The sequence below is a fragment of the Vombatus ursinus genome, unplaced genomic scaffold, assembly GCF_900497805.2.
Source record: "Vombatus ursinus unplaced genomic scaffold, bare-nosed wombat genome assembly UNPS02009994.1, whole genome shotgun sequence".
Taxonomy (NCBI): Eukaryota; Metazoa; Chordata; class Mammalia; order Diprotodontia; family Vombatidae; genus Vombatus; species Vombatus ursinus.
In genome coordinates this window covers 8772014-8797535 of record NW_020949772.1, presented here as the reverse complement: position 1 = coordinate 8797535, position 25522 = coordinate 8772014, and the positions used below count along the sequence as shown (strand labels likewise).

The window sequence follows — 25522 nt, the reverse complement described above, 5'->3', positions numbered from 1 at the left end:
AAGAAGAATTAGAACTAAAAGGAGGAACCATGAGAAAAAAGAAACAAAACAACAACAACAAAAAGATAGCAAATAGTATGCTTTGATCAGCATTCAGACTCCATAGTTCTTTCTCTGGATGTGGATAGCATTTTCCATCATGAATCTTTTGAAGTTGTCTTAGATCCTTGAGTTGTCGAGAAGAGCCAAGTCTATGAAAGTTAGTCATCACACAATGTGGCTGTCACTGAGTACAGTGTTTCCCTGGTTCTGCTTATTTCATTCAGCATCAGTTCATAGAAGTCCTTCCAGGTTTTTCTGAAATCTGCCTGCTCATCATTTCTTATAGCACAATAGTATTCTATTACATTTATATACCACAGCTTGTTCAGCCACTCCCCAGTTGATGCACATCCTCTCAATTTCCAATTCTTGGCCACCACAGAAAGAGCTGCTATAAATATTTTTGTACATGTGGGTCCTTTTTCCCATTTGTATGATCTCTTTGGGATATAGATCTAGCAGTGGTATTGCTGGGTCAAAGGGTATGCACAGTTTTATAGCCCTTTGGGCATAGTTACTATTTGCTCCCCAAAATGGTTGGATTAGTTCACAACTCCACCAACAATGCATTAGTAGGTATATTTCTTTTGAAAGGCTTTAAATGTCGACCTGAAGTGTTAGTATTTTATCCTGGCAGCCAGAAGAAGCTTCCATATTGGTTTCTCAGGTGGCATGGTCAGATAGAGCTTTAAAAGTAAAATTATCTTGGCTGCTATGTGAAGAGTGAATTTGGAAAGGGCAGAGTAGGTTGGAAGTTAGAAGTCTACTTAGGCTGTCACAGTAGGCCTGGGATAAGACAAGCACACAAATATACAATGATTGTTATAAGACTGCTAATGGATATGCAGACAGAGAGATCCATTGGGGGACCTTGGTCCCCCCCATAATAAGATTTGGTCCCCCCAATAAATAAGATTTATACTTATATTTCTGTAAAAGTAATAGAGATCATTCCCAGTGACTAAGCTTTTATTAAGTGCTGTGTACCAGGCACGGTGCTATGTATTGTAGATGCAAAGACAAATAGGAAACATTTGCACCAGTTCTGCCCTCAAGAAACTTGTGTTCTCTTTTCACAGTGTCAGCTGATAGGTCATCCATCTTCTGATGTGGGAGTTTTCAGGTCATAAACCTTCCATGCCAGCCAATTCTATGCTCATCTTAAAGCCAGCTCGGGAGCTCATGAGGTCCAGTCAGCATGGCAGAGGCCTTCCCTCCAATGTCTCAGCATAATGCATTCATTAAAATAGTGGTCCTACATCTCATTCTAAATACCTGAACATGGTAGGAAGGGGCCTGACTGCCAACTCATGTTTTGTGGTAGACGTTGTGTAGGTTCTAATGTTTTTGGGTAGGGGATGAGAGAAGTTTAGCCCTAATTTATGGAAATTAATTTTTTGTACTCTCTTTGGGAGACCTAGATCTTTTCCTGTTGGTTATATGCTTTGCCAGGAGTGTTTAACCTCCCCCCACCCCCAACAATGAAATGTATTCTGAATGGCATTTCCATTCTGTTCTAAATAAATCCCAATTTAGCTGTCCTAGTTTTCTCTGAAGCTTTGAGTTTTTGATACAGGATACTTTCAATTTCCTCAAAGAAACAATCATGGCTAATAAAAATAAAATATAGCATCATAATTCAAATATATATTTTATACTGTTCATCTAGTTTTATCCACATTCTAATTCTCAACAAAAGACTTTACATTGTGTAACTTGTCCTTCACAAGGAAATAAAAAGTGTGTGGAATTTCAAGATTTTTTTTTCACTTGTTAGTCTAGGTTGTATATACTTTGACCCTCTTTTCCTTAAAGAGATTCAGCTAATGGAGCCTTTCCGTCATACAGAGAACTTGAGAGAGGGAGAGAGAAAGAGAGAGAAGCAAACAGGTGTCTGAAAGGTTGTGCACTATTCTGGGAGAAATCTGATTAATGTTGATGTGCTAAATTTATCAGGTCAGGATTGTAACCTGCTGTCAGATTACATAGTTCATGCCAAGGTCAACTGTAAATCTTATATCAGTTTCACATGTTTTATATGTGAAGGACATTTGGAGATGAAAGCAATTTGCATTTAACAGCAAAATTAATTGTGTCTCTTTAATTAGAAAGAAAATTTTTCCTTGAACAATTTGAGAACGGTGACTCAGATGGCATTCCCAAGGCCTGTACTTGGACTCTGTTTTACCACAAATTGCTGCATTCAGATTAGATCTCTTATGGTGGAAACAAGTATCTTCACTATAGCAAAACAGGAGAACCTCAACAAGAATTCACAAAATTAACATCACTGCTTGAAAAGGTGGCAGTTAGTACAGTTCACCACGTCCTTATATTAATATAATGCCACCAGAATATCTGGATTGTTTCAGTACAGTTCAATAGACATTTATTAAACACCTGTTTGATTTTTGGAGTGGAAAATTTGAGAGCTTGTGCAGTCTCTCTCGCTCTCTCTTTTGCGAGCACTAGAGACAGAGAGAGAAAAGAAGAGACTTACCCTCGATTTTGGAAAGCAGATTTTGAAGGGTTCAGAAAAAGGAAAGGTTGGATCCCATGGACTAAAATTATGTAAGGAAAGTCATCCCAGAAGGGATGGAAATCTGATAAGACTAAAATCCTAAAGACATAAAGAGAAATAATCCCAGTGGAAAAAAAAGAAGGCTGTCATATAAAGAGACCAATGTAAACTAATGTGGATGCATAGGAAACTCCCATTTAATTTCAAAAAACTGTAAGAAAATGGAAATAAGGGCAGGTAATAGGATGAACATGAGAGTGTGGTGTTGTCCTGGAAGGATAGAATGAAGAATGATAAATCTCAGAATTAATTGAGGTTTGCGAGGATAATAAAATAATTTTTCTTAAAGTCACATGGGTGAAAAGGAGGATTATAAGAAGGGCCAGGGCTGCAAGTTGGAGCAGACACGATGCTTATAAGGAGCCTAAAAAAGCCAAGCTCTTCAATTTTTCTTCTTGCCAATGAGAATTGTTCTTGGATTGACCAGAGCTCCATAAAAAGGGCCACCCAAGCTAGTAAGCAGCTAGTAAGAAAGCCAGAGCCCCTCCCACCACAGATGACTTCAAGTCCCCTGTTTCAGATGATCTACATCCAAAGGTACTGAAGGGGCAAGTGTGTTTGAGCCCACTGTCGAGGATCTTTGGGAGACGACGGACAGTAGGAGAATTGGAGAAAGGCAGATGTCCCAATTTTCAGAGAAGGGAGTCTACAAACTAGGCTAGTTAGCAGATGTTTAGCCTGCAGAAGAGAACCCTTCACTGGGATAGCTGTCTACCAGTAGTGGAAGGGTGATCATACATGTTCTGCTTAGCCCTAAAGAGTTGAATGAGGAGCACAGTGTGAAAGTTGAGAAGAGGCAAATTTGGCTTGTTATAGGACAAACTTACTAACAATTAGGTGTCCAGAAATGAAATGGGCTACCAAGAGGCTGCTGTTCAGTTGTCAGTTGGACTAGACAACCTCTGAAGGGCTTTGCCACTCCGAATCTCTGTGATAAAGACCTAAAGGTCACAGGATGTTTGAAGACAAAAAGAAACAGGCCTTTTCTCTGAGGGCCTTACATTTAAAAAAAAAATAAATTTCTATTGATATCTTTTGTTTTTTATTTCCATCCTTCTCCCCTTCCTGTCACTTATAACAAAATGTAAAAAGAAGAGGAAAAAATCCCATTTCAGTAAAATTCTCTAACATACCAAAAAAAAAAAAAAGTCTGACGTGTGTATTGTTCCATATTCATTCTTCTCTCACCACTGACTGCAAAGAAGTGAGAGGAGATGGGGCTTACATTCTACTAGGGAATATACAGGTCCACTAATCTAAAATTGGAAGGTAATGTGAGGCAAAAGAACATTAACACCTGAGGGAATTATGGAAGGCCTAGATTATGGCCGTCTTGAAGGCGAATAAGGATTCTGAGAGAGGAAGAGAAAGAGGGATTATATGCCAAGCAGGAAGACTGCCCATCAGTAAAGATGTATTAAACTGCTATGTGGCAGGCACTGTGGTAAGGACCAGGAACACAAAGAAAAACAAGAGATGGCTTCTGTTCTTGAGGAACCCACAGGCTAACGGGGCAGACAACATGCAGACAACTATGTACAAACAAGCTCAATGCCAGATAAATAGGAAACGAGGCATTAGAATGAAGAGGAATTGGGAAAGGCTTCCTGTAGGAAGTGGAATTTTAGCTGGGGCTTGAAGGAAGCCAGGAGGCTGAGATGAGGAGGGAAGAGCATTCCAGGCATAGAGGACAGCCTGAGAAAATGCCTGCAGCCATATCTTGTTGGAGGAGCAGCAAGGGGGCCGGTGTCACTGAGTAGAAGAGTATCTGGGGCGGGGTGGGTGTAAGATATAAGAAGACTGGAAATGTGGGGCCAGGTTAAGAAGGACTTTAAATGCCAAACAGAGGATTTTATATTTGATCCTGGAGGTGATAGGGAGCCACTGGAGGTTATGGGAGGAGAGGGGTGTTGAATGACACAGTCAGACCTGCCCTTTAGGAAAATCACTTGAGTGGCTAAATGGAGAGTGGAATGGATGAGAGACTCAAGGCAGGCAGGCTTAGTAGTAGACTATTGCAATAATCTGGGCATGAAGAGATAAGGGCCTGCATGGGGCTGGCAGCAGTATCCTTAGAAGGAGGAGTTTGAAAATGGCACTGAGGCAAAATTGACAAGCCTTGGCAAAAGACTGGCTACATTGGGGGGCAGGGAGAGGGGGGAGAGAGGGCGGTGATAGTGAGGAGTTGAGGATGACAGTTAGTTTGCAAGACTGAAGGACTGGGAGGAGAGTGGTGCCCTGATATAGGTAGGCTTGAAAAAGACTAGGATTTGAGAGGAAAGATAAGCTCAGTTTTGGACATGTTGAGCTTGAAAGGACATCTTGGTCAATAGGTCATCCAGTTTGAGGTGTCTTATATGTAGTTGGAGAAACAGCAGAAGTAAAGGACGAATAAATAAACTTGAGAATGATCAGCATAGAGATAATAAATGAATCCATGGGAGCTGATGAGATCACCAAGTAAAAGAGTATAGCTGGAGAAGTGAAGAGGGCCCAGGACAGACCCTTGCAGGACACTTACAGCCATAAGGCGTGATCTCGATGAGGATTTGGCAAAGGAGACTGAGAAGGGATTGTCAGGTAGGAGGAAAACCCGGAGGAAGGGGTGTTCCAAAAACCTAAAGAAGAAAATCAAGAAGATAGTTCGAACAATAGTGTCAAAAGCCATAGAGGGGTCAAGGGGAAGGAGGATTGAGAAAATTGGGCAATTTTTACAAATACATGGACACAGGAAATGGAATTGATGAGTTTCGTTGGGTTGGGACATACCATAAAATGAAGTAATGTGAAATAAGGCTGGAAAGAGATGTTGGAGCCAAACCATGACAGGCCATTAGAGAGCCCCTGAAAGGTTTTTGACGAAGTAGTGGCATGGCCAGATTTTGTACCCTTCGGAGGCTGTTTGAGCAGCTCTGTAAAGAATGGATTGGAGAGAGCCAAGGATGAAGCAAGGAGACCAGTGTAGAGGCTGTTGCAGTGATCCAGGTGAAAGATGATGACGGCCTGAGCTTGGGTAGAGGCTGTGTAAATGGAGAGATGAGAAGTAATGAAAAGGGCAGTATGTCATTTCTGCCTCATAGCAAGACTTGTCCACTGCCTAGATGGGGTGGAGGGAATGAGAGGGATAGGCATCAAGGGTGCCTTTCGCCATTTAGAAGCTGAGGAGCACCAGGAGAATGGCATTGCTCTTGCTAGAAATAGGAGGTTACGTAGGGAACGTAACGAATTCTGTTTTGGACAAGTTGAGGATGAAATGCTGATGGCAGATATCCAAGGGCAGATAACTATTGAGATAATTGGTAATGGGGCCCTATAGTTCAGAAAAGAGATTAGGGTCAGACAGAGGGATGCTCAGATGCTATAGAATTTCAAAACTTGGGATTCCAGAAGAGTGAAATCCTGCATATCAATTTGCCATGCATACAGTGAGATTGAGATTGGCTTCTCCTGCTGTGCTAGGAGAAGGCTCCCACAGAACTATATGCTATATGTTGGCCATATGCCACTTCCTTGGCCCTACCAATCCACCTAGATGTTCCTCTGTGATTCTACTGCCCTTTCTCTAAGGATTATTTCAATTTATCTTTTATGTAGCTTGTTTGGACATAGTTATTTGCCTGTTTTTCCCATCAGACCGTGAGCTTGAGGGCAAGAGCCATCTTTGACTTTTCTTCGTATTCCTGGCCCTTTCCCACTAGACTGTGAGCACCTTGAGAGCCGGGACTGCGTTTTACCTTTCTTAGCACAGTGCCTGGCACATAGTAAGACACTTAATAAATGTTTATTAACTAACTATATTTCCCATATCTGACTGGTTCTTCTTAACAATTTTATCATCAGAGTGGGAAAACAGTTCCATACAGGTTCCTTTACTTGCTAGGAACACATCTGTATATCAGGGGAAATTAATTTAGGAACATGCTGTGTTACTGGTATGCATCTTTATTTTGCTACAGCTTTACTTGTAATATTTTAAAGTAGACTTTCAATTTTGTAATAATCATTTCTTGAAGTTGACTGAACTTGGAGTCAGGAGAGATGCAGTTCTGGCTCTAACATTACTAGTTATGTATCTTTGAACCAGTGTCCCTCCTTTGGGTCTCGGTTTCCCCATCTGTGGAATAGGAGTAATTTTTGGCAGTACCTATTTTACTCGATTGTGGTACAAAAAGTGAGCGGCAAGCTTTAAAGTGCTATATAAATGTGAGTTACTCATCTCTTTTCATCTTTTTTTTTCTCTTTTAGGGGTAGCAGATGGTGTAGGAGGCTGGAGGGACTATGGAGTTGATCCGTCTCAGTTCTCAGGGACTTTAATGCGAACGTGTGAACGCTTAGTAAAAGAAGGACGGTTCATCCCAAGTAATCCTGTTGGAATTCTCACCACAAGTTACTGTGAGCTACTACAAAATAAAATACCTTTGCTCGGTAAGGAGACAAAACTCTTATGCACTTTCCATTTTTTCTGTTATAACACGTGACTTAAACAACAAAAACACCCCCTTACCTGCCTGGCTTCTCTTCTCTTTGCATTGAGCAGGCTTGATAGACACAGCTCAGAGTAATGAAAGAGATCACCTAGGCCCTGCTCTGCCCTGGGACTGCCTGACACCTCCTTACTTACTGCTGAAAAACAGTGGTGGGCAGGGAAAAGGTCAGGAAAAGCATCTCCTCCCACAGAGTGCTGTGATTGCAACTCATCCTGGAGGGCTTTCTGGTGGCCTCTCTTCACAGCCCTAAGAGGAAGTTAGAGCAAGTATTATTATGCCTCATTTTACTGATGAGGAAACTGAACTTTTGAGAGGTTGTGACTTGATTAGGATCCCTCAGCTGGTGAGTGTCTGACATAGGTTTGGAATCACAGATTCCTTACTTCATCTCTAAGTCCGCTGTTCTGATTCTCTCTCTCTCTGTTTCTCTGTCTCTCTCTCTCACTTCCCTCTTTTTCTCTCCTCTCTTCCTCCACTCTACTTCTTCACAATATTTATTCTTGGTGAATACTATCCTGTTTCTGCATGAACTTTTAAAAGTCCCATTCAAGTGGCTAAAAAACCATTTGATTGTTCAGTAACTAGCATGACTGGTAGATCCCCTGTTTATTAAAAAAAACTTCAAAAAGCATTTGCTCTCCTCAAATTCCCTTTGATTTACTTATTTGTATACTTGTGTTCTCCAGGAGAATGTTAAAGTCTTTGAGGGCAGGGATTGAACCTCTGTTTCCTAGTGCTTTCAGTAACTAATTTTTATCTTGATATGATGGTTGGAGAATCACTACTTAAAATTATGACATTGAACTTATTAAATAAATAATATGAATTTAACACATGAAAGTATATCTATTATTATTAATTGCTAAAAAGTTATTTTGCCATAGAAGGGTTAATTTCTGGGTAAGGGGGGGAGGGTCATAATCAGAAATGAAGATGATAGAAAAACTTTGAATAAAAATATTTTTTATTTTATTTTAGTGAGGCAGTCGGGGTTAAGTGATGTGCCCAAGGTCACACAGCTAATAACAGGGCAAGTGTTTGGTCTGAGGCCGGATTTGAACTCAGGTCCTCCTGACTTCAGGGCCAGTGCTCTATCCACTGTGCCAACTAGCTGCCCCTAAAAATATTTTTTAAAAACCTAGTTTCCTTAGTCATATATACATATACATATACGTGTTCATGTACATATACATGTATATGTATGTGTTGCTAATGGAAGATATTCCAAACTGGAAAATAATTCTCCCGAAATTTCAAGAGTAGGAAGGGATGCCCCATGGTGCCATTCTGAGCTTCTTGTCTCTACATTAATTAACCGACCTGCTTTTCTCTGCTGCCCCTTGGCTCTTGTGGAGCACACACAAGGCTATATAAAAAAAAAAGAACTGATTTGGGGTTTGAGCTTCGCAAGGGTTTTCACATTTTTCCTGAATCTTGAAGAACTTTAAGCATAAAAAAAACATTAAAATAGGACACTTTTCTTCTAAAGTACATTTAAAAAAGGATACTTTGCTTTGCTGACACACTCCCCACTCTCACCTGAATTCAAATGTGCCTGAACTCTCTGTAACTCAGATTCCAGATCATTTAGCAGAGGATGCCTGCAGATCTCGACTGACCATGGCTTCCGCCCAAAATGGTCATCAATTGTGGTGGCTCAGAGGTTTGGTATTTCATTGTACAGAAGCAGCTGATGGTTCAGAGTTAGGAAGACCCAAGTTCAAATCCAGCCTCAGACATTCGCTAGCTATGTGACCTGGGAAGGTCTTGTTGTTCAGGTCATTTCAGTCGTGTCTGACTCTTTATGACCCCATTTGGGGTTTTCTTGGTAAAGATACCAGAATAGTTTGCCATTTCCTTCTCCAGATCATTTTACAGATGAGGAAACTGAGGCAAACAGGGTTAAATGACTTGCCCGGGGTCACAAAGCTATTAAGTATCTGAGGCCAGATTTGAACTTGCTGACTCCAGGCCCAGCACTCTCCACTTTGCTACCTCGCTGCCTGGGCAAGCCACTTACCCTCTGTTTGCTCTCTGTAAAAGGGGGATAATAATGGTACCTCCCTCCCAGGGTTATTGGGAAGATCAAATGAGATAATACTTGTAAAACACTTAGCACAGTGCCTGGCACATAGTAGGCGCTATATAAATGTTTATTGCAGGGGGCCCCCCCCCCATCTGTATTGCTAAAAACAACAACAACAACAACAACTATGGAGCACGTCAGCTTCCAGGGAAAGGCTAAGAACTCACCAGTTTTGTTTTTTTTTTGAGATGTTTTAGCTACTATGGCCCAGGGTGGTTTCATAGACATATGACCCATCTTACCTCAGAAACCCAATGAGGAGAATGCAGATCTTCTGAAGTCAACATATCCTAAGAATTTGAAAGGTCAGTCCTAATAAGGTTATCCCTCTTTCTGTTTGCTGCCCCAAACACTTAACAGTTGTTTACAAAACTGGGGGCTAAATGACAGTACAAATACTTCCATCTTCGGGAGTAGGAGGGATCTTTCTGGGAGCTGGCTGAGTGCGTGCGCTGCCCGAGAACACTCCGTAGTGGTCTTCTTACCCTCCGTCACCCTTTGCTCTTCATTTGCCAGCTTGCTCCCTCAACTATAGCGCTGACTTGTTTCTCTTCGGAGTCCGAAGATTGACTTGGTGGGAAATCTCTAGCTTTTGGTTGTCAAGAAATGGTTCCCTCTGTTGACTGAGCCCCATGTGCCTCCAGGAATAATTTGGGCTGGAGAAAGGTATGTCCACTCCAAGCCCGATTTCATTTTGTAGGGTGAGGCCTTAATTTGTTGTCTGAGGCTTTGGGTAGTTAAGAATGACAGACATTTAAATGATTCCATCAGCTGCCTGTGACCACAGGCGTAGATGATGGTGTCCTAGTTTTGCCAGCGAATAACATGACTAGAGATTCGTCTTGCTCACAAACCCTCCTTCACTTGTTGTCTTCAAAAGATCTCTAACACCCTCTCCTTCAGGAGGCCTTTGGGGAGTTCTGCATCTCACGAACAGATGGACCTACTTTGAAAGGAAAGCTAGTTGGTCGATTCATGGAATTTTGGAGTTGGAGGGAACCTTGGAAAGCATCTAGTTCCTTACCCCCGCAAGAATGCCCTCTCCCACTTCCCTGGCATGTGTTCATTCACCAAACATTTGCTTGAAGACTTCCAGGGAGGGAGAACCCACCCAGGGCAGCCCGTCCTACTATTGGATGGCTCTAATTTAGAATCTGAACTGTGATGTCAGTATCTGCTGGGTTATTAAAAAGCCCTGTAAGTTACAATTAAACATTCTCTTCTTTGGAATGTCAGCTTAGCAATAATAATAGTTAGCATTTATTTAGCACCTGCTATGTGCCAGGCTCTGCTAAGCACTTTTTAATTGTTAGCTCATTTAATCCTCATAACAAATCTGGCAGGTAGAGGGTATATCATGATCCCCATTTTACAGATGAGGAAATGGAGACAAACAGAGGTTAAGTGACTTGTCCAGGGTCACACAGCTAGTCACACAGTCCAACTGGATTTGAACTTGGGGCTTCCTATTCCAGATACCTTTGTATTCACTTTAGAATTAAAGGTTAAGTAAATGTACCTATATAAATAAGTGTATTTAGGGTTATTCTTTTCTTAACATTTTAACATGTCCAGTTCATTGAAACTCTATTAAGTGCCTACTATGTAATAGTCTCTGCCCTCCGATGATCCTTATTTAAATACACAGCCCAATTTCCATTGTCAAAATCTCAGTATTTTAGGAGGCAAAATAGTGGTATAGAATGTATACTGTTCTTCAAATCATGCTGGCTTAGATTCAGATCCTGACCCTTAATGTAAACTGTGTAATCCTGGGCAAGTCACCTCAGAGCCTCAGTTTCCTGATCTGTAAATGGAATAACACCAGGAGTACCCCCATAACAAGTTTATTTTGAAGATCAAGTGAGATAATGTATGAAAAGTGTTTTGTGAACATTAAAAGTGCCACAGAAATGAATTATTTATATATGGAAAAATTATGAAGTGAAAGAGTACTTCTCCATTCCATAAGCTACATGTGAAGTGTTTGCTTGTGGTCACCAACCTCAGGTCCTCACCACCCCGTGTGGGAAAATGTCTTCATGACCTCAGCAGATAGAAATGAGTTCCTCTTAACCCTAATTTAAAATGTTGATTAAGCTCTGCCCTGTCTTAAATGTTACTGCATCTCCTTCAGAAGGCTCAGGTGCCAGCGATGCAAGAGAAATGTCAAGATAATAATGTAGCTGACCTTATGCTGGTATTTAAATATTAAAATTAGTATCTCATCTTCACAATATGCTGACCTTTTGCACATCTTAATTGACCTCAGCTAGCAGCTAGCTCAGAAAGGTTATTTCTATGTAAATTATATTTAGACTGAGACCAGATCATTATTTTTATTTGGTTTTCTTTCAGTGTTAAAACAGCATGGTTCAAAACAGACCCTTTTTTTTTAACGTATATTATCTGGAGAAATTATATCTAAAATAAACTAGATGATCCGTAAGTTTCGTTCTAGCTCTGAATTCTGTGAATCCAACCAAAGAAACTGAAATCATCATAGTCTGATATTTGTGGCGCATCAATCTCCAGCATTAAAATTTGAAGATTTTATGTGTCTTCTGGGCACTTAGGAGTGGGTGGGATTAAGCTTTTTGGTTTAAAAAAATATATCAAAATCCATTACCTTCTGTTGCTATTTTCTGAAAATATTCTCTAAAATTCTGTACCCATTCCACTATATTGACATTAATCAGCTTACTGTTAATACCCATCTGATCAGAACATAGGAAGCATGAAATAATAGCAAAGGAAATCCAACTAGTAAAATGCTTGTGTATTCCATATGATTAAAATACGTACCCAGAGCAAATATAAGAAGAGGCTTTGGCCTCACACCCGTTTCCTTCCTTGCTAGGGAGCAGCACTGCCTGCATAGTGGTTTTGGACCGGACAAGCCACCGACTGCACACGGCCAACCTGGGGGATTCAGGGTTTCTGGTGGTTCGAGGAGGGGAGGTGGTCCACCGGTCAGATGAACAGCAGCACTACTTCAACACTCCATTTCAGCTTTCCATAGCTCCTCCTGAAGCAGAGGGTGTCGTCCTCAGTGACAGGTGAGTCTCTCCCTCGCAGCCACTCAGGCCTTGCTCTTCCTCACGTGGCGTCTCGGGCCCCTGCCGCTGTTTTTTCTCTTTAGTAGGATGGCAGTAGTCTCTTTCAGTTCCCAGGTAAGGAATTGATGAGAAGATAAATTGAGGGTGGTGGTTCTCCTCCCTGGAGTTCACAGAAAGATACATCCTTCTTGTCCATTGTGCCCGTTGTACGTGGACACAGGGCTAGCCTGGCAGTCAGAAAGACCCAGATTCACACCCTGCTTCAGATACTGACAAACTGTGCGACTCTAAGCAACTCCCTTGACCTCTCTTGGCCTCAGTTTCCTGTAAAATGGGAAGAACAGCACGTGCCTTATGGAGCTGGTATGAGGATCAAATGAGATAAGATAGAAGGCATTCTGTTTCATCTGAGCTGGATTCTGCTGTAACGTGGTTAACGGTGGACAGTGGTGTGAGAACTTTATCTTTAAGGTTGTGTTCGCCAGATACAGTTTTTCATTCTGACAACAAACAGCTCAGACTGGGTCAGATTTGATTGCTTTATGTTGCTCACATCCATGACTTGAGAGCAGGTCCATAGCCCAGGTGGGAACCTCAATTTGCTTTACTATTCAAGCATACAGTGCAGAGTCTGGCAAAAGCATCGACCAGGCTTGACCAGAGAAGAGAGCCAATGGACCGTTGTGGGGGACGGGACGGACGTATTTCTGATTGTGCTTTTTGCACTTATTGAGGTGTTTTTTGCCACCTTTTTCAAAGTTAAACTTTAAATGGCCAAGAACCTAATGTTTACCTGTGATTTGTTGACAGATCTTAAAATGGCTCTTTCCTAATACGAATGTAAAAATTAGATAGTTGTCATTCCAGGTCAAATTAGAGATGTTTCTGAGAGAGAAGTTTTAATGATTGCTCGCTGCAATGCCAATGCTAAGGCATTGAACCAATTCTTGTTGCTAGCATTTTTATCTAAATAAGTGGATCTCATGTACAGCTTTATCAGTGAGTAGAGCTTGCTGGGAACTCTTATGGAGACTTGAACTAGATTATGAAATAAGCGTGCTACTGTAATCTTTTTTGGGTGGGAGAAATTATAATAAGGCTATTTGTAAAATTTGGTTTATGGAGGGAGTGACCCATGATCAGATTAACCTGCCTGGGGACATGAGCTGGGGGCCTCAAGTGCCAGGCATCACTGTTGGCCAGCAGCCCCTGGGGAACAGTGATTGGAACAGCTTTGATTTTTCATTTAGTCTGTGGCACCTGTTTCCACTTCAGGATCCGGCTGCTCTCTGTCATTTGGGCACTATCAGGCTGGAGCGGGGGTGGCCAGCCTGCCTTCAAGCCGGTGGCCATTGCTTTCCTTGGCACTCGGGGCAGGCTGGCCAGCATGTGATCCCAGCTCATGTTTCAGGGCGGGCAGGTTCCCAGCGCACAGTGTGTTCAGTCAGAATGGGCAGAAACTGCACCTGGCAGAAGCCCAAGTCTGTGGATGGGAGTGTTGGGAGAAGAGAACAAAACTGGCCAATGGAAGGAAGTCTTTCACAGGCTGAGCAGCAAAGGACACTCATGGAAAAACCACGACCAAAAGTTCAGTCTGAAACTGGCCTCGGGTGCTCCCCTGGTCATTGATCTGAACCTCTGAGATCTCGTTTGTTCCAAAAGACCAAGCAGACATCTTGAGCCAGGCCTTTCCTCTTGTTTCATATCTTCAGGGTGGTTTCTGATTCTGCTGAATCCCCCCCCACCCCTCACCATTCTTTTTGTAACATCCCGATTTATTCACAACATGCAACTTCAGCTGAAATTAGATTTTCACCTTTAGTTACTGTAGTTGTTGTGACTCTTGGTCAGCTTCTAGTTTCTAGCCTCAGTGCACAGGTGGACACCTTTCATGCCCTGCTCCTTGATTCTCATCACAAAGGGGTCAGGAGCTGGGTGTGAAGTCCAGGAAGCTGGCTCCTGATCTCAGCTCTGCCTCTTTTCACCTGTGGCACTCAGGGCAACTTGCTCCTCTGCCTGTGTGTGGTTTCTTTGGCTTTAAATCTGTGGTCTGGCTAGCTTCGTCATCATGAATACTTGGATGTCACCTAATACCAGAGCTTCCCTTTAGTAGCAAGCACCTTGTGGTTAGAGATCTAGAACTTCAAGGGACCACAAAGCTACTTGTCCCCCCACCTCCATCCCTCAGTCTTACAGATAGGAACCCTGAGGTCCAGGGGATTATGTGACTGGCTCGATGTTGGGGTCACCAGGTGGTGGTGGGATGGGCAGAGAGCCAGGCCTGGAAGCAAGAAGACCTGAGTTCAAATCCTGCCACTGACACACACAGGACCGTGGGCAAGTCACTTAGCCTCTCTTTCTTAGTTTCCCCATCTATAAATCGGGGATCATAACAGCACCTCCCTCCCAGGGTTGTTGTGAGGGTCACTGGGATATTTGTAAAACACCCTGTGAACCCCAAAGCTTTGTATAAATGTTGGTTATTTCTTTTGCAACCAACAAAGGTAGTAAGTATCACAAGCAGGATTTGCTCCCAGGTCCTCTGATGTCTGAGCCAGTGCTCTTTGCTCTGAAAGTCAGGAAAAGGTGAACTGGAGAAGTTGTCAATGTGCATGCACCATGCAGATGGGAGCAGGGAGCTTCTTTACAAAAGCAAGTCTAGCAGAAGCTGGGCTTGGACAAAAGCCATTTTGTCTTTACTTCCTCAGCTTAGCTCTGTTCTCCTTATTCTCTTCCCACCTCAGTCTCTTTTCTGTTCCTTGTTGCCTCATCAACCTGTAGATTTTCCCCCCTAAAGGCAATTTAAGGGGTCAGGCCCTGGTGATCAGCTTTGACATCTTGACCACTTTGGATCATAAAGCATGAGACCTATCCTGCCAAAAGGCCTACAGATCCACCTTCCAGAGGCCTTTTCCCATTCCCTTCACCCGCCCACCCCGGCTCTTTTTTTTTTCCAGTCTCAAGTCTCTATTTCAGGTGCCTAAAAGATTATCTCAGCTTTTAAAAAATCAACTTTTTCCTCCCTTGAAACCTTTAAAAGGCTTTTTAAAAGTTTTTAACAATATATTCCAAGTCAAAATCCTTGCTTCAAAGAGTCCATCATCTAAATAAACAGTAGCCATCGAGGGGAGAGATGTTATAGCAAGGATATTGCCCTCAAAGCACAAGTTCCTTTGGTTTTAATGTGTTCTCTAGACACTCAGGATCCCTTAAGAGAGCACATAACACCCTTGTATGTGAAGGGGAATTCTCCTTGTCATTTACCTTGCTGGGCTGATTAATTCAATGTTTTTTGCTTTGAGGAAAAAAAAGGAGAACTTAATGTTTGTTGAATGTGAGAAAAAAAGTCTGCCATCTCATGTGTGTGTGTATATATACATATATATATACATAATATATATATGTATATGTATATATGTATGTGTATATATATATGTATACACATATGACACAGTAAATTCTTCTCTAGGACTTAACAGAAGATTATTGTGCAGAATTTCTGTGCTTTCTAACAAGGGTGCTCACACAATGTGAGTTAAGCAAAATAGTGTTCTGACTTCTGAGAGCCATATTCTCTCAGCCCCAGCCCTCTCAGTGATGATTAGGACTTGGGCCCTTTAGAATTAGGAAATGAGAAAATGACTCATTTTAACCAGAAATTTTGAAGATTGTTAATATGTGAATCATCTTAAAGCCCTTTATTTCTCTTTGAACCACAGGAGAATTAGTATTGTGTCAGTCTTGATTTTTAATTGGTGGTGTCTGTTGTCCTTTGAAAATATCCATTTTTCCAGAATATTCTCATTAGCTTAACGTGTACTTGCTTCATCCTGATTTCCTTGTCCCACTAAGAACAGCCATTTTAATAGGAAATAAGCTAATTTTTATAAACTGTTGTAAAGTAGAAGGGGCTGTGGGTACAAGTAGCCCAGCTTGAAGCTTGATTGTCCCTTTGTGAAAAAAAGAGCCTGATCGGATGAATTCTTTCAATCGCTCGGTCCAGATTCAGGTGCGTTAAAGTAATTGGATCAAAGAAAGCTTCACAATGCAAAATGATTCCATTGATGCAAACGGAAGAAGTACCACATCTTTGTGAACTTTGTACCACTCTGTAAATTATTTCCTTCCCTTTGTTGCTCATGGCCTTGTCGTTTCCACAGCCCGGATGCTGCTGACAGCACTTCTTTTGACGTCCAGTTAGGTGACATCATCCTGACAGCAACAGACGGGCTTTTTGACAACATGCCCGATTACATGATCCTCCAGGAGCTGAAAAAGCTAAAGGTAATGGATAGCAGAGCCCACCTGCTGAACCCAGCACTTCTCCACAAGCTGTCAAGGGGCCTCGACCCAGGGTGGGCAGTGTTGGCCAAGCCCCGGTTTGCCAACTTGGGCAAAGGAGTCATAGTTCAGATCTTTCAAATGAATGCAGGTGTAAAGACTGGAAAGATCAGGTTAGGGGTGTGTGTGTGCGCGTGTGCATGCGTGTGTGTTCGTTTGATCAAACCTCCGCCTGCTTATGCACAAGCCATCCATCAGGAAGGTAGGCGGAGTTAGGCAGCGTTAAGAGAATAAGTGGCAAAGGATAATTTTTACCTCATTTTGTCCTTTCTACTTCTCTTCCTCCTCTTCTGGTCATAGCAGATCTGGCAAGAGGTGGGGATGACAAGCAGACTGCCCAGGATCCACCCAGAGCTGGGTGCAGTTCAGAAATCAGTGTCATCTGCACTCCTACCTAAAAGCTTTATCTCTTAGAGAGACCTGAGAAGGAAATGAAGGCAACGTTTTCTGCTCCTTTGGTTTCTGCATTTTTACTCACATTAGGCACATAACCCGGTGTTTGTATTAGTAGCTGTTTCCTGAAGATTGTCAGTTTAGGAAAGTGGCCCTTTGGTTCTCATGCTGGGCCTCGTGGGCTAGGCGAGAGAGTACGTTCATGGCAACAGATGTTTATGAAGTGCCCCATGTGCCCACCCTCTGGAAATACAAAGAAGGGCAAAAAACAGACAGGCCCTGGCCTCTGGGAGCTCTCAGTCTAGTAATGGAGACCACATGCAAAAAACTCTGCACAAACAAGGTGGCACCAGGATTAAGGAGGACTGAGAACAGCTTCTTGACTTGAAACTCAGAAGCAACCAGGAGTCAGAGATGAGGAGGGAAAGAGTTCCAGGCATTGGGGATAACCAGGAGAAGTGCCTGGAGTCAGGAAACGGAGCGTTGGGTGGAGGACTAGTCAGTAGGCGAAGGCCACTGAATCCTAGTACACATGGACAGGAGGGAGTGATAAGAAGACTAGAGGAGTTTTATAAGGCAGCCAGAGGATTTTCACTTTGATCTGGGAAGTAACAGGAGATGACATGGTCAGATGTGTGCTTTAGGAAGATCTCTTTGCCAGCCCAGGGGAGGATGAACTGAAATGGAGAGAGACTGGAGGCAGGGAGGCCAGCCAGCAGGCTGCTGCACTGGAAGCTGAGGAAGTGATGGAAAGATGTAAAATATGGTTTGAAAAATATTACTTAATTAACATTCCACTAATGCTTATGTTGTAGTAAGAAATTATGTTTCTTCTCACTCAAAACTTATGATCCTCTGTGGGTTAGTCCTTTTAAATATAATTCATTTGTCCTTCATTCCAGAATTCAAATTATGAGAGTATACAACAGACAGCAAGAAGCATTGCTGAGCAAGCTCATGAGCTGGCCTATGACCCAAATTACATGTCACCTTTTGCCCAGTTTGCATGTGACAACGGATTGAATGTGAGAGGTAAGTAAGCCTTGGGAAGCTTTTGGAGTTCTGGGCCATGGGAGGGGAATGAAAGTCTCCTCAGCAACAAAAACACTGGCCTTTCCCTCATTTGCCCTTCCCCTACCTATGCCTTTGGACCAAGGTCACAGGGATGGTGACCATCTTGGAGCACCTGACCCTATTGGCTGTACAAAACAGGGATGACCTGGAAGTCGCCACGTACCAGAACCTCACTCTTTGAACTGAGCCCAAAAGGCATCTGGGCAGATCCAGAAAGAGACCGGGCATTCCAGGCAGTTTTTTGCCAGTGTGTCCTTCACATGTTTGACATTCTGCTTCCTCTCTCACTGCCACAGGGTTTGCTTCAGAACGGGAGACAATGTTAAAACTGTTCCTGGTTGCTTGTAGATACACAGTACTTATAGAGAGTAGTGTAACTTTACCATCGTGATACCATAGCTCTCTCCTGGAGCTTCTCATTAGATGAATTCTTTCAGTCACTTGGTGCAGATTCATGACAGGTGTCTGCCAGACCATGAGACTGGTGGGCTTCTGGCGGTTGCAGACTCCTAGTATGCAAAGTAAGAACTCACGCCACAGCTGCTCTGTAGAAATAAGTATTATTGGGGCAGCTAGGTGGCGCAGTGGATAGAGCACCGGCCCTGAAGTCAGGAGGACCTGAGTTCAAATCCAGCCTCAGACCAAACACTTGATGCTTATTAGCTGTGTGACCCTGGGCAAGTCACTTAACCCCAATTGCCTAAAAACAAACAAACAAAAAAGGAAGTAAGTATTATCCACATAGTGGCAAAAATCACTTTAAGTAGATCATACCATGGCCTTGGCCCTTACTGCCTTCATGACCTTGGCCAAGCAGACGGACCTCTCTGGACCTCAGTGCGTTCAGTGCCTTCAAATGCTAAACTAGTGGTCCTTCCATAAAGTATAGTCCCCTCATGGAAGGTGAGTGATGGGGAGATGCTCACAAGCTCCGGGAAGTGCTGCCTGGGCTTTTTAAAAACCAATTTCTCTTTCTAGGAGAATCATACCATGCTCTGTCCCACTGCAGTATACTGATAGGCAGAACCTGCCTCACCACATTTGAGGCTTTGATGCTTTTGACCATCTCTTTGCCTTCTTGTTTGTGGTAAGATGTTGTAATCCCTTTTCATTTCAGGAGGAAAACCCGATGACATCACTGTCCTCCTTTCCATTGTAGCTGAGTATACAGACTAACTCACCTCAATGTCAACCTCTGCGTTCCTCTTCCTGTGTATGGACTGTTCCTGCTGGCAGGACCTCATTTCCCTTTGCCGCTGATCTCAATGGCCAGTGATTTACGCCTGTCTCCTGTCTTTTTACAACCCAGTTGAGATCCTTGTTACGAACCACTACTGTCATCCTACTAGCTCATGTCTGCCAGCAACGACTGGAGAAAACGCAAGACTTGAAGCGTGTCCTTCATCGCTAGTCATCCTTTGCGGGGAGAGGTGGAAGGAAGACCTTCAGAGCCAAATAAATGGCTGCTACTTTTCAGAATTCAGTTGGTGAAGTATTGAAAAAGGAGTAATGTTGGTAGATTGTAATTCAAAACTAGAATGTGTAAAATTTATTTTTTAAAAAACCACCACAAATCATATACTACTACATCTACTAGAAAAACGCATTACTCGTCAAAGGAAATGTTACACATGAACCTTCACATGCATAGTCTGTTGTTGTAAGATGATAGAGTATGTCTGTGTGTTTCTGGTATAACCCCCTATTTTTCAGGGGCTTATAATTCTGCTGTAAAACATTGCTCGGAATTCATTTGAAGCTCTGGATTCATCTTAAAGTCTTGAGCCCAAGAGCCCTTTTATTACAAAATTGAGAGGAAAAATCAGTTTAAATTCTTTGGATGCAAATGTTTGTGCTTTTTAAAACGATGCTTAATTGTGCTCTAGTGACTAAAATTTTAGTAGCTCATTAGTCCAGATAAAATGGACTTTTGGGACAGTTTTGAAAAGCTGAGAGGGTTAGGAGTAGGAGAGGGGAGCCACTCCTTGCCAAGTTTAATTGGAGGTCGGGGAGAGGAAAGAGTGTTCCTTAGGTTGTGAAACAAAGTCTTCAAAGCCCAGAGATTTAAAATTATGGCTGAAACCCGCTTCATCTGTCTGAAGGTGTTATAGGGAAGTATGCCAATGTTTCTCTGGAAGAACAGGGGGCAGGATGGAGGGCCACGGACTTGAAAGTGCTGGTCATGCTCTTGAATTGGGTTGGCTTCTGGTTACGTAGACCTTGTTAAGACCCACTTTGTGTGTCACACACTGCATCGAATTGAACTTGATCCATGTCAGCACACACTTTTCGTGATGGCAAGAGCACTTAAAGGCCCCAGAAAAAAATTCTTTGTGAGAATCTGACATTTGAAGTTTCCCTAAAAGAAATCTAGGGATGTCAGATTCAAACTTAATGTTTACAGTTTCTTAATAGCCATTTTACAATATACTGTTTCCATTTAAATTACCCAGCATCCAAATTTTCCATTATCCACAAGCTCACATTTACTTTTGAGGCTCATTTAAAAGTTGACTGCTGTAAAGATATATTTTTGGGTCCGTTTTCCTTTTTCCATTAACTTGGTGGTAGAAAGATATATACTTAGAAATCCTTAAATTAAAGCCATGTTTTATATATACATATATATATAAAAGTCAGGTAACATTGGTGTTTAGATGAGAATGTAATTAAACCAGATAAGTATCTACTTGAGGAGAATGTAGAAAGTTTGTTTTCCTCTAAAGAAGATCTTACTCTGCCTGGTTTATTGCATTAAAACTGTTATGTTTGAGGTTACCTCAACTGGTTTTAAAAGATTTTTTTTTTGTGAAGTTGTACTGTATATTTGCAAAACTGTATGTCAGGCTTTGGTTTTATTTAAAAATTGTTTAACATGTACCATGTACATGTCATTACTATATTTCAAAGCATCATGCTTGTAACAGGCATTTCATTTATAATGAGAATGAGTTATTCATTTGTAAGCCATTCAGTAATTTATCTACTATTCCTAAATTGGCATAATGTTAGATATATATATATATATTTTGAATCACCTTTAATTACATGTCAGAATGCCTTAACTACCCTAACTTGATAAAAATAGCATTCTTTGGTAGAGGGGAAGGGGGGAGGGGAGGGAATGTTAGAATAATGAGAAATTGTAGTGCTGTGATAAAACATGGAAGAGTGAGTGTGGCACGTGGCGGGTATTTATTTTGCACAAACTATTTGCAGTCTATATGTTTTTAAGAACCAGAAGGTTGCATCCAGATGGATTTTTTTGGGGGGGGGGAAAGAAATATGTTCATACTTAGGCTGATGACTTAATTTCTTTTGTTTGGGGTTTTAAATTTCTTCTGGTCTGAGGTATTTGGCCTTATGATCTGGATGTTTTTGCATTAATTTTTCAATGCCTACAATTTTGGTTCCTGGGAAGAGGGGAGCTGGCAAATTATTGGCTACTCTCTGCTCAGACTAAACCCCAAATAGTCTTTATAGAGCTGGACAGGTGGTATTTTATACAGTTTACTTAATCAGCTTAAAGTCTTGCTTGACAAATGGTTGTTAGAGAATACAATTGACAATTTGTTCCCATAATGTTGAGAGGAGTTCTACAGTGGAATGCCCTAGTACTTGACCTAGAGATGAATGACCCAAAGTCTTTTCTCACTCTGTGTCCCTCCCTTCGCCAGTGTTCCCTGTGCTATGTTAGATGTACTCTTTTATAACTGTTAGGTTGTTTTCAGTCAGCTACTGCTCTTTCCCTTTCCTTCAGTGGTTCAAGATTGTTTGGCCCTTTTGAGGAATCCTAGATTTTGGGGAATGACTGTCTGAGCTGTGCCACTTTGTAAGTGTGACTCTAAACCTGATGTTTGTGCTAATGATAGCTTAAATCAAGCAGTATAAGTGAAGCCATTTGTCTCATGTAATGGACTTTTATAGCAAAAGAGAAAATTTGGATTTTTAATTTACGAATTACAAATTATTTATCCCTCACTGGATGCACCAAAGACCAGTAAAGTTTATAGCTTTTCCATCTATATTTATAAAGCAATACTGTATTATAAAGAATTAATATTTTTATCACATGCTTGAAAATTTTATTTTGTTCTGTTTGAAAATGTGCACTCTAAACATATCAAAACCTTATTTCTTCCTATGAACTTAAGCTGCCTGCGCACAAAAAAAATCTACTGAATGGAGATACAGTGGGGTCCATGTGCTTTTTTTTTGCTTTTTTTTAAAAAAAGCCCAGGGTAGAGAAGAGAAGAAAAATAAGGGGAAAAACAGTAATTTTTTTTTTTTGTCCTGTAATAGGGTAATGTAGTGGCTTGACATGATTGATGGGTACTAAACCACAAAGAGAATCCATTCCAGGTATGTTTGTTTGAGGGTTATACTTGTATAAAATATTAGGTTCAGTGTTTTGCTTGATGGAGAAAGTTTCCTCTGTCGAGGGAACTGTTCTGAAGTAAACATCCCACACCAAGTAACCAGACCAGGAGTGTGGGATTTCTTTGGGGAAAGTCAATGTTAAGGATGTGTAGAGAAGGTGGGCTTGGACTACAAAATGTCTTTGCTTTCAGATGTTAATGATTCTTTGTCACCTTACTTGCTGTCTTTTGTTCAAACTACCGCATCCAATTTCCCTGGGAAAAAAAAGTAATACATGTTTTATACTTTAAAAAAATTTGAAATATAAGAAATCAGAATCTGATTCCATATATAGAACTGAACATGTAAAGAGAGAACTAGCATGAGATTTGAATTCAAATTATAGGACATTTGGAAAAAAAAGTTCTGAATTGAAAATCAGCTGTTTGTGTTCAGAGATTACAACTGTATCGGATGGCTTATGGCAAAGTTGGCTAAAATAACAAAGCAAAATTGAATCTGTACCTGTACTAATGAGAATTTTTTTTTTCTTTTGAGACTATCATTACCTGTCTTACAAGAGGCAAGTACCTGAATTGGATGTCTGAAGTATAACTTATGCAGGAATAGTTCTGTATATACATTTAAATAAACTGTAAAGATATTTAATAAATATAGTATTTATACTAAAATGTGTGCATGCGTTTGTTTTCCATTCAAGCAGTAACTGAGTAATATAGATACTGTTTCTTTGCCTTCAGTAGTGATCATGCGTTTTAGAACTGGGAGTATACACAGCCTTTATTAATTCATTGGCCTTGTCATATTCTCACTATTAAATTTCCCACCTCTTTTCCACCAGCTCAGTTCCTTAGAAGTCTCGCATTCAAACAAATGTATGGGCAAGATACGTATTAGATGAAATAGCAGCTTTTGATAATATCTTAACTCTGTGCCTCCTAATTGGGTGAGATGAACCCACAGAGAGCTATATGTCTTAGCTTTGAACTTGGCATCATGGAGTACCAAGAGGCCCCTTGTGATCATTTTGCAATCTAATTTAAAATTGAAGCTCTCAAGTGATTGCATGTGGATAGCAATAGTCTAAAGCAGTGATTCTTAAACTGTGGGTCTCGACCCCATGTGGGAAAAATTTGGCAACAGTAAAAGGTTTCTGAATGTGCAATAACCAAAAATTAATTAAACATCAAACACATAATGAATCCAGGGTGTTTCTGGCAGCGCTTGCCTGTGTTGCATCATGAAACTTCACTGCAGCCTTGGTTCTGAACTCAAAGCCTGCACACTTTGTGCTGTGAATACCATCATGCCCATGCAGCACCAGCAAGTGCTGCAGAATGGGGAAAAGGGATCAAGAGTGGAAAAAGTTTTAAGAATCCCTGGTCTAAAGCCTTGTGCTGCTTGGCCGGGACCTGCACTGTTGTAGAGCACATAGCCATTCTTCAACCTTAGAGCTCCCATCTGCCCACTTTACAAAACTTCTTTGGCAAAAATCTAGTGAAGTAGCCATAGGAAACAATTCTATGCCCCTTCATCTTTCAGTAAGAGTGCCCTCAATTTAGTATTGACTAATCATTTTTAAAGTATTTTATCTGTTTTTTCTCTTCTAAGACCTGTTACAAGGATGGCTCCCCTGGCAGGGAAATGATCATCTTACATAGGAAGGTCATGTAAAAACCAGAAACAAATCAAGAGGTTGATAATGACCTCTCTGAATTTATCACCTGAGAAGTGCAAGGGGAAAAGCTCAGTGAGGACTTAATTTTGTTAGGCTGTTGTGACTCCTTTACCAGGCAGTGAGAGCCAGATTCATTCTGACCCCAGAAATCTATTCCTAACCTGCTGCCTTCATTTGTGGAGTTCTCACATCGTCTGCCAGTTAAGTTTCTCAAAGACTTAACAGTAGGATCTCACAAAGTCTAGTTTGTCAGGTTCTAAATGACTTTAAGCTGGTTTGGGGAAGGGAGAGGCCAACCAAGGGGATATTACGTAGCAATGTTTTTCTCTGTGTTAGATTTCTTTGGTTTGTATTTATCAGGTAAACTACCATCCGTGAAGAGGCAGGAAAAGGTTAAGGTTATTCTACCCTATTCCCACATCTCACCCAAATGCAGACTCTGGTAGTGATGAGTGCTACTTTTTATGGGTGTATGTGCAGTGACATTTTGGGTATCAGCTCCTTTAGTGAAAATTCTTCTTGGTCATACCAAACAAGATTACCCCTTTTCTCACAAAACTCAAGAGACTGGGGAATGTAAAGTAACAGAATGTAGGTACCCACGTTTCACAAATGATAAAGTGATTAGAATTCAGTTTTCAGGGTGGTCCCTCTGGGGCCGAAGCAGTTAACCCTTAACCCAAAATTTCTCAACAGTACAATAAGGGAAAAGCTGACATTACAGTTTACTAGAGTTTGAATCTTTGCACCCAAGTACCAACATTATCCATGAATCAATCGCAAAATAACATTGTGTGGCAAGCTGTGTTGACACATATTAAGGGTTGGCACTGATTCCTACAGGTTATTAGCCATTGAATAAAGATTAAATGCTTTAGTAAAGCAGACTGAGTGCAAAAGCTCTATTGTGAAAGGGCACTGACCTTCTACACTTTGAGAGGGGGACTGAATGTTCAGTTGTGGTCACAGATAAAAGAATGGTGACCTTGTGCCTCCTCCAAGGCATCAGAGATCCCAATATGACCTAGCCTTTACGACCAAAAACATTTAAGAACAGTTGCTATTTAAAGTGATATTTTCAATGCTCTTACAACCAAGAACTCTGAACCCCTTGGGGGGTTCCCTTGTAAACAGAGAACATGTATAGGAACTCATTATACAGATGCACGTTTGAGTGGTGGGTCATCTAGTCGACAGTCTGGAAGTCAAGCTTCTGGAGCCACCATTAAACATTAGAAGACTTGTGATAGTGGACCATTACTAACATCTTCGCTGTCACTCACTGTTGCCAGATTGATCCATGGGTGATTGAAGTCACGTTGCTTAGGTGAAACTGCTCCAAAGAACAGAGAACAAAACTGGTGGGGAGGAAGGGGGAGACAAGTGAATCGCATGGCTTAT

General features: G+C 41.5%; 2 protein-coding genes across 2 annotated transcripts in view; one reads left to right on the top strand and one right to left on the bottom strand.

The window, feature by feature from the left end:
- PPTC7 (PTC7 protein phosphatase homolog) overlaps positions 1 to 23077 on the top strand; it is a 38935-nt gene extending 15858 nt beyond the window's left edge. The window contains exons 2-6 of the mRNA XM_027853579.1: positions 6869 to 7048; positions 12057 to 12255; positions 16416 to 16539; positions 17892 to 18021; positions 19181 to 23077. Coding sequence (XP_027709380.1) covers positions 6869 to 7048; positions 12057 to 12255; positions 16416 to 16539; positions 17892 to 18021; positions 19181 to 19239 — 692 coding nt within the window. The 3' untranslated portion in view covers positions 19240 to 23077. The remainder of the gene's footprint in view (positions 1 to 6868; positions 7049 to 12056; positions 12256 to 16415; positions 16540 to 17891; positions 18022 to 19180) is intronic.
- Positions 23078 to 25353: 2276 nt separating this feature from the next.
- Positions 25354 to 25522, bottom strand: part of RAD9B (RAD9 checkpoint clamp component B) — a 44090-nt gene continuing 43921 nt past the window's right edge. Inside the window, exon 11 of the mRNA XM_027853587.1 lies at positions 25354 to 25479. Coding sequence (XP_027709388.1) covers positions 25354 to 25479 — 126 coding nt within the window. The remainder of the gene's footprint in view (positions 25480 to 25522) is intronic.